At 66.4% G+C, this 8,832-nt stretch overlaps 3 protein-coding genes across 3 annotated transcripts in view; 2 read left to right on the top strand and 1 right to left on the bottom strand.

The window, feature by feature from the left end:
- Nucleotides 1-159: 159 nt before the first annotated feature.
- MNEG_8642 (hypothetical protein) lies at nucleotides 160-1,282 on the bottom strand (the record flags this gene model as incomplete). The annotated part of the gene is made up of 3 exons (XM_014042888.1): nucleotides 160-434; nucleotides 658-759; nucleotides 943-1,282. 3 exons carry the CDS (start codon nucleotides 1,280-1,282, stop codon nucleotides 160-162), a joined length of 717 nt encoding a protein of 238 aa, XP_013898342.1.
- Nucleotides 1,283-4,477: 3,195 nt separating this feature from the next.
- MNEG_8641 (hypothetical protein) lies at nucleotides 4,478-6,705 on the top strand (the record flags this gene model as incomplete). The annotated part of the gene is made up of 4 exons (XM_014042887.1): nucleotides 4,478-4,510; nucleotides 5,406-5,551; nucleotides 5,772-5,901; nucleotides 6,265-6,705. The coding sequence occupies 4 exons, from the start codon at nucleotides 4,478-4,480 to the stop codon at nucleotides 6,703-6,705; spliced, it is 750 nt and encodes a 249-aa protein (XP_013898341.1).
- A 1,169-nt stretch (nucleotides 6,706-7,874) lies between these two features.
- Nucleotides 7,875-8,832, top strand: part of MNEG_8640 (hypothetical protein) — a gene marked incomplete at both ends in the record, with an annotated part of 4,890 nt that continues 3,932 nt past the window's right edge. Inside the window, one exon of the mRNA XM_014042886.1 lies at nucleotides 7,875-8,819. Within this exon, the coding sequence (XP_013898340.1) occupies nucleotides 7,875-8,819 (945 nt within the window). The remainder of the gene's footprint in view (nucleotides 8,820-8,832) is intronic.

Below are 8,832 nucleotides of genomic sequence, written 5' to 3'. Positions count from 1 at the left end.
GAGGGGGGCGGAGGGGGGCGCTTAGATGGCGCTGCGTGGGGGTCTGAAATGCGGATTGGGGACGGCGCGGCCGCATGAGGGATGAGGGGACGAAGCCCCAGCTCCAGCAACGGCTGCGCAGGCACAGAATCAGAGAGCTCTCCTGGATCCCTGGCCACATCAAAGGCCCCATCCTCGCTGAGCCGGGGGCGGTCCTGCCCCCGACGCGGCGCGGGGCCACGCCCGCCGCACGGCGCACGCCGCGGCGCGGGCGCGCGCGCGCCTGTCGATGACGGCCTGCCAGTCCAGGGGCGTCCTGCTGCCCATGACCTCCCCAAGCAAAAACTCCAGGTCCATCGCGGGCGCGTCCCCGCCCATCCAGTAGCGCTGCAGCGAGAGAAAGCTGTCGCTGGTGGCCAGGTGGTCCGTGTAAATGTCAAGACCCTCCTTCTGGCCTGTCGGGACGGGAGGGGGGGAAGTTGTTGCCGATGTTGAAAGAAGGGGAATCAGCATTGTCGAGCTGACATTTGTTCACGGGCATCGACGCGAGGCTGTGGTGAAACCTTGAGAGCATCGTGGGCAGCGACTGCCATTGAGATGCGGCGGCGACCAGCGACGCAACGCCGGCCCGGGCCGGCATCCCGCCCTGGCCGCGAGGGCCGGCGTGGGCGCGCCCACCCGTGAGGAAGTAGCTCGCGTTCATGGCGCCGGCGGACGCGCCGTACACGGCGTCGAACGCGCCGCGCGCGTCAAAGCCCAGCAGGCCGATGAGCATGGCGCCTGCGCATGGGGGGTCAGGCGGGCCCAGGCGGGTGACGCCGTCGTACCTTACCGCTCCACGCAGGGTCACGGGTCACGCGACACATATCAAGGATGACACGCCGCGCAAAGGGGTGCCTTTTGAGCGCACACAAGGCAGGGCGCGTGACAGGCGGGCAGCCGCCGGCCGGCGCGCGGGCTCACCCGTGACAATGCCGCGCATGCCGCCGCCCTCCACAGCCAGCCCCAGCTTGAACCCGTCCCGCCGCCGCCCAGGGACGCTGCCCTCCGCGAGCCGCCGCCGCAGCAGCTCGAGCACCGGATGGTCCGGCGGCGGCAGCGGCTGCATCAGCTCCAGCTCCGGCGCCGCCGCCGCGGGCCGCCGCGGCTGCTGCTGCTGCGGCGGGAGCGGCGGCAGCGGCGACGCCTGCCGCCGGCGCTCGCGCTCGAGCTGCTGCTGCTGTTGCTGCTCCTGCTCGCGCTGCCGCCGCCGCGCCGGCGCCGCGGCCGCGGCGGCCGCGAGGGAGAGTAACTCAGGGGCCATGGCCGCGGTGGCGGGCCCGAGCAGCGCAGCCGTTCTCAAGCGCGCGCGCGAGGGGACGCCCGTGCCCGCCGCGGCCGCGGCGGCCGCGACGCCGGCCGAGAGGCTGGGGGCGGATGCCGCGCGCTGGAGCGGCGGCCGGGGCGGCGCGGCGCGGGGGCCATTGGCCACCTGCAGTGATTGAAGGTGGCACGCGTGCCGGGTGACAGGGGGGGGAGGGCCCGCCAGAACCAGCGCCACCAAAACATGCAGGGCATCGTGAACAGGGCGGCAGCCGGGCAGGCGGCCCGGCTGGTGACGCGGCCCGCTGGTGGCTGACCCCTTGCAAGTGCCTGCCGTCCGCCGCGGTGTCGCACCAGCAAGCTCGCCTTCATCTCAGCTCTGCAGGACCGCACGCGGCGCATCTGGGGGCCGGCGCAGGGCGCCGGGGGCGCCCCCGCCACCGCGGGAGGTGCCAGCTGCCTCTGCATCTGCTGCCCCCCGACGTCGTGCGCGCTGCCGACCCGCCGGGGTCACGTCAGGCAAGTGTATGTATGTGCTTAAGGTTTCTATAGTATTTCTTCCCGCGGAGCGCGTCCTCCGGGGCCTCCGAGCGCAGATGCGGTCTCTTTTAGTTCATGTCCCGCGCAATAGACCGCTTGAAGCAGCTCGAGACATGCTAGTAAATCAATAATACAACGGTTTGCCGTAGCAACGTGAACCGTAGCGTGCTCCCAGTGCGGCGGTGCTCGAGATCCCTCGAGCCGCGGCATCAGGTGCCCGGGAAGAAGTTGTTGTCCCTCCAGTGCGCCTGTCGAGATTCTGTGATGGTATTTTGACGTGAGAAGTCCTCAAAGTTGGGTAACATAAGTTGAGTGCAGCAGGTCTGCGGCCACCACAGGCGGGTGGTTTTTCATGTGTGCGCCCGACTAGGCACGGCTGATTCAGCCTACCTGCTCACTATGATTTGGTTCGGAGCCGCTTGCATCGCGCCTGACATCCAAAATTGACTGCACATTTACATGTCCACTTCTGCAAAGCGCCGGACCAGAGTCGGCCTGCGGCAGATCAGGACTGCAGGGGCAGGAAAGCACGGCGTCCTGATCCGTGAGATGCTCGCTGTGAAGAGCCCTGCAAGCAATGCACCCCTGGATTGTGTGGAGCGGCACACGTTTTACAAGTGCTCCCTCCCTGTATTTCTTTCGTGCCCCCGGCTTTCCGGCGCGCATCTCCCTGAAAAGGCCCTGGCAAGGCAGGGCGGGTCGACAAGGGGATGCTAGGCCCTGCGATGTGGTGCATGAAGTTGCAACACTGCAATTTTAAATAATTGCTGCCACACCTGATTGCTCTCGTTGCAGGTATGCGGTCACACTTTACCCGCATCCGACACATCAAGTCTTGATGAAGTTTGACCCACAAATGTGCGTGCAGGCAGAACTGATACATGCAAACAAATGCACGGTACAACGTGTTGTAATACTTTTGAATAAAGTATATAGCAGTGAGCAAGGTGCTTTGAACACCTTGCGGGTTGGAAAAATCGGCAGGGGCCAGCCCAGCTCCACGAGCTCACTGGGGTACCTCCATAAGCAAACAAGGGAGGTCCCCAGCGCACCCGCGTGAAGCCACCGTTGAGGCCCCCATGGTGAGGGGTGATCTCAAGCAAGCTGGTGCCCTATGTGGCCAAAAACCAGCCGGGTGACATCGCTGTGGTCTCACTCTGCAGGGGTGAGGCAGACTCGCTGGCGCCCACCAGGGCTAGGGCTGATAGGAGCAAAACGCGCCACGTGGAGGTGAGTGCAGGGCTGCCACGTCATTCTTGTGTGCAGGCATGTTGTGACCGTGATCCCGGAGCAGGATTGCCTGGTTGATAACTTCAGTCATACAGGATGTGTGCCCCTGCATACTGGTGACTGCTTGAAGGTGGTCGGACTGGAAGGTGCATGACTGGTCAAACCGACAATTTCATGCCTCATGACGGTAATTCGTAGAAGCACAACACTTGAACGAACACCAACGGTGTTTTCAACACAAGATACAGTCGGTCAAAGCCCGAAGATCTGCAGAGTCCGTAGCATCAATCCACCTTCGACTAGATTTGAATTTTTTTCTAGTATCACAGTCTCAACGTTGCAGCCCTGGTTTGACGCATCAACAGCAAATGCAGGCGGTCTGCCGAGCTGTAAGAGCGCCGCCATGGTCGGCACGCAATTTGATGCGGGGCGGTGCGGCCCTGCCGACTGGCGCCGCGGCCAACCCGTTGGTAGTGCATGCTGCGTCTGCCCAGGGCACAATGCACCACGCGGTTGTCCAAATGCATGGCGACCCTTTTATGCAAACAAAGCCGCTGCTGGGAAGGCATGCCACTACTGCTGCGACCGCCGCTGCTGCGATACTGATGATGATTACGAATACAAACGACGCTGTACGGCGCTACACGATGCTCAGCAGCAAGCCGGCCTTGCCGCCGCCGCCCGAGTACACATTGCAATATATGTGTAGCAAAGGTCGAGCCGCTGAAGCTAAAATCTAAGCACTGCCGCGGCCGCTTTCATCGCCGCATCTGCAGCGCCGCCTCAAGGCTGCGGCCGCCATCGAGGCTGGTACAGGCTGATCAGATTGCTGGGATTTGATCAGGTACCGGCGACACCAGTAGCGCTGCGCTCAGGGGGCCCTGAGGCTGGCTGCTGTGAGAGGGCCTACCTGGCACAGCATTTGAAGCCCTCGGTGATTGCTGCGCATCGGTCAGCAGGTGATGGTTCAGCACAAGGCGACACCACCAGTTGGCTTGATCGCCTGACTTGGTCGGTTCGACACTTCGACTTCTGCCTGCGCTGCTGTTGCTCCGCTCGCCCCCGCTGCACGGGCACGGCACTGTTCCAGACGGGGCGCCACCCCAAGCAATGGCATTGTCTGCTGTTGGGGAGGCCACCTAGACGGACACCGTGGTGACCCAGCTTTGCCTGGCGGGAGGCGGGGCAAGAGCACGCAGCGGCAAAGGAAAACGCGCAGCTGATCGCACATGAGGCGAGGAGCGCAGCTGCGGCTGCAGGCGGGGCGAGGCGCTGGCGGAGGTGCCCACGCACGGGGCGCAGTGCGCCCATTGTCATGCTCATGGCGCCCTCAGATTCCGCTCACAGCAGCTGCCACAGCTGGCCGAGCGCAAAGCCTGGCATGCGGCCTCGGCATTGACCCGCTTGCGCGCCCACTCCACTTGAAATGATTTGCTGGGCAAAGCCGCCCGCTGCCGAGGTGCGGGCACGGTGCTGCACGCTGCAGCGCTTCCTGAGTTCACGCGCGGCACGGTCACCACCTGCCTCGGGTTTGGTTTTCACGCCAGAATTAGAGAGGGGACAGCGCTACGCCCTGCTCAACATCACATGTAGAGAGGAATGCGGGCACGGTTGTATGGTCAAGCCGAGCGGGCAGTCCGATGCGCTCCCCCTTTTCACCTGGGTCAGGTGCATGCAACCGGGCAGCAGCAGGGAAGAACGTCACCCCACTGGGGGAATCACTTACAAGTGGCCTGGTGGCTGCTGCACGAAATCCGCGCACACAGTTTTGACCTCTTCGACTCTTTTGTTATATTCCAAACAAGCTAGTACTGAGTCTTCGGCACGAAAGTACGAACGATCCCTTCGTTCTGGCTCATCCCCGCGTTCACCGCTATGCACTGACGCAGAGGTCTTTCTGCGCTAGCTGATGGCATCTCTGCTGTGCAACTGGCTCTGCGGGGGCTTGGGCATTCCCACAGGTGCACCTCCCCGCGCGGCCTGACCGCCCTGGACGCGCCGCCGCACCTGCTGCGCCCGCTCCTGCGCGCCACGCCCACCATGCCGCCGTTGCGCTGCCGCTTAGATGATATGGAGCTTCTGGTGCCGTTGTACATTTGGCCCTGCCCCGTCTTCGATGATCTGGTGGGCAGCAAGCGGCGTGTCGGGGCATGCCCGCTGCGTCAGCAGCGCGCCTGCATGCGCGCATGTGCGGCCCTCCCCATATGGCATGCGCATGCCATCTTATGCGCATGCACATGACATCCAACATGCTGCGCGCGTTGTCCTCTGCACGCATGCTGCTCCCTCAGAAAAGAGCCCACGGCGACTTGACGCACCGCACCACACCCATACAACCCGCCCCACCCGCCCAGATCAAGAGCGCCGCAAACCTGCCTGCCGGCCGCAAGTCCGCGGTCATTGTCGGCGGCAGCGCGGGGCCCGGCCCAGAGAAGCCGTTCAGCCAGCTGCACCAGGATCACTGGCGCCGCCTGAAGGACGCCGGCTGGTTTCTTTACGGGTGGGCGACCCCCGCGCGCCGACGCGCTTTATCTGCTGCTTCGTACAGCCCGCCGGTTCCTCGGACCCTCAAGGGTCCCAATCCCAGCTTTCCTTTCGGCCCCCAAACAGCACAGCTGTGCGTGCGCCTTGCATGCGTCCTCGGCCGGCGTGCTCAAGGCGCCAGCAACAGCGCGCACCACCACCTCAGCCAACCCGCCTCTGTTGCGGTAACAACGCAGCTACGTGCACTGCACGCGCGGCGAGCGGCCGGTCAAGGAGGTCATGGCCGACGTGGACGGCTGGGTGGAGCTGTACGGCGACCTCGTGGGCGGCATCTTTGTGGACGAGTCACCCAACCACTTTGACGAGGTGCGGCCCCCGCAGGCAGGGCTGGGCGGCGGCGCGCCCCTGCGTACAAAACAAAAGCGCGGCACCGGTGGGGTGCCGCGGCCGGCCAACCCCAAGGGTAGCGGCGCTCCGCCCGCGGCGGCCGGCAGACTGCGGCGTTGAGGGAGCTGCGGCGCGCACGGCCCTGCGCTGGCTTCGGCAGGGCGCCACGGCGCGAGGTTTGCTGCAAGCGCGCCGGCTGGCGCCGCCGCCTGCGCCTGATTAAACCGGCTCCCGCCGCGCGCCTGCCCCCAGTCGCAACCACTGGAAAATCCTCTCAGCGCCGCCCTCACCCTCACACGTCCTGCCTGGCCGTGACAACCTCCCCCCCCCCCCACTTTTCAGGCGCTGATTGACTACTTCGACACGCTGGTCTCCCACATCAAGGGCGCGGGCCGCAAGGTCTGCCTCAACCCTGGGACGGAGATGCACGACGGCGGCGTTATCTCGAGCCGTGTGGATATCGTGGTCGGATTTGAGAGCTCCGCCGAGGCCTGGCACGCGCTGCCCCTCGGCTTCCGCTGCCGCTGCTCGCCGCACGGCGCGGCCGGCGCGGCGATGATCCACTCGCTCCCGTCGCCGCGCGCCGGGCGGATGCGGCGGCGGCTGATCGGGCTGCTGCGGGCGGCGCGGGCGAGGGGGTTCAGGGTCGTCTACATAACCGACGCGGTGATGCCAGATCCCTACAACCAGCTGCCGTCGTTCTGGGCCAAGGAGGTGGAGTGCCTGGGCGTCAAGAGCGCCGCCGCGCCGCTGCCGCCACCGGGGGTGGCAGAGCCCGCGTGAGGTTGTTATGGCAGCGCCGCGCTTCCGCTTCATCTCAGGCCTAGACGTGCCGCCATGCGCGCGAGCCCCAGCGACGATTCGCAATTCAGGGTGGCGGGCTAGGTTTCATGTATTGCGTTGCGCCGCCAGCGACGCAAGGGGGGCCGCGGCGGGGCAGGGGCGGCCGCGGCGGCGCTGTCTCCGGCATACTGATTGCTGCGGCTGCTCGTGGCAGCGACGCTTTCATGGCGGTCACCCTCAAGGTTCGTGCCGGCCAGAGTATTGCCCCTGGCCCACAAGCAACCTGCCGTTGCACCGTGTGGCCTTCACCCCCGGTATTATATATGTATTACTATGAATATGCGATCCACTTTGGGTGCAGCACTGCACTCGAGGTACACAGCACAGACCTCCCCTTGATCATGCCTTCACCCGCCTCAGCTGGTGCTCACCCCAGACATTTGACTTGCCACCTTCCAACCTGCTGTTGTCGCCCCATTCGACGCTACGTTGCGGCCGCCGCAGCCAACCTATTACTTCTTTGACACGCGCTGGTCTACTTTGCTTGCCTCCCATTTCATGGCTGCGCTACTTCCAAGCTGTTGCCGTCCCTTGGCCTGAGCATCTTGCTAGTGGTCAACCCCCGATGCCGTTTGCCTAAGGGGCGGCGCCAGGGACGCAGAGGCTGAAGATACTGGTGTAAAGTTGGGGTGCAGTTGATGTGGGAGGGTCATGCTGCCCGCCCGCATGCCCGGGGCGGCCACCTCGGTGCACCGGGACCTGCCTGTGACCTGCGCCAGCCGTGGCTGCGCATAATGCGTGTGCAGCGACTTGCCCAAGCCAGCTGTCATGACAAAAAGGACCACAGCTCTCTAGAATGCCATCAAGCTCTGTAAACCTTCGCGTGCAACCGGCAGAACACGGCAAATCGATGCAGCAACCCGTAAATCGATCTCGTGTGCATGCCTGCTGCACAGCACACTTTAGCGCATCGTGACCCCGAAACGGATACTTAGTGTTTCCTTACATTCTCAAGTATCCCGCAGCCAAGGGCTTGCAGCGGCGCACGCCTCGCCGCGGTGAGCGCGCGCATTTGCACACCCACCGCCTCGTAGGCCCGCGCCCGCGCTGCGGCCTCTGGGCCCGCGCCTCTCAGGGGTGGGGCGCGGCGGCCAGCAGTGCGCACGGCCATGATTGGCGTGGCCCGTTCGTCAGCCGGCATGGATGCGGATGGCGGCGAGACTGGCGGTTGGTACGCCGACGCAAGGACCGCCGGGGCGGCGCGCGGCGCGCTGGCGCCGCAGGCTGCCCCCGGCAGGGCCAGACGGCAGCATGCTCCGCAGCAGCACGGCCAGTGGCAGGCGGAGCAGCAGCGCGCGCCCGTGGTCCTCACGGCCTCCGGGCCGCATGCGCGCGCCGGCGCCGCGGCGGCGGCGGCGGACGCGGGCCGCGGCGGGTGGGGGTGGCAGTGGAGCGAGGGGGAACAGGAGGAAGAGGAGGAGGAGGCCTGGTGGTCGAATGGAGACGGAATGGCCGCGGCGCGCTTCGCTGGTGGCGAGTATGAGGGCCAAGGGGAATGGGGGGTGGCCGCTCCTCAGGCGGAGGGCCGCTTTTCGGGGTGGCAGCAGCCCGCTGCTCGCTCACCGCTCCCGGAGCCTCCCGCGCCGCCGCCGCCTCCGGCCACCCAGCCGCCGCAACGGCCCGCGCCGCGGCAGCAGTGGATGTGGCAGCGGCGGCGGCGGGCGCAGGCCGACGCAGCGGCGGCCGCCGCCGCAGAGGCGGCTGCGGCTGCGGCTGCGGCGGCGGCGGCCGAGCGCCAGGCGAGCCCCTCCTCATCTGGCGCCACCCGCAGCGGCAGCGCCGGGCGCCCGCCGCTGTGGGGCCGCTTCTCCTCCGCAGCATGCGACCCGCCCGCCGGCCCCGCGCGCCGGCCCGGCGGCGGCGCTGCGGGCGCGTGGGCCGCGGGCGATAGCGACAGCGGCAGCGACGCCAGCGGCGGGGGCGGCGGTGAGGAGGAGGACGGCTTTGGCTACGGCGGCGCCGGCCGCGGCGAGGCGGACATGTCGCTGCCGCCGCCGCCGCTGGAAGCGTTTGAGCATGCTGACGAGGACGACGGCGACACCACCGCCGCGCAGGTGCGGTCCGCCC

This window comes from Monoraphidium neglectum (genome assembly GCF_000611645.1).
Source record: "Monoraphidium neglectum strain SAG 48.87 unplaced genomic scaffold scaffold01662, whole genome shotgun sequence".
NCBI lineage: Eukaryota > Viridiplantae > Chlorophyta > Chlorophyceae > Sphaeropleales > Selenastraceae > Monoraphidium > Monoraphidium neglectum.
This window is presented reverse-complemented; position numbering and strand designations above follow the sequence as displayed.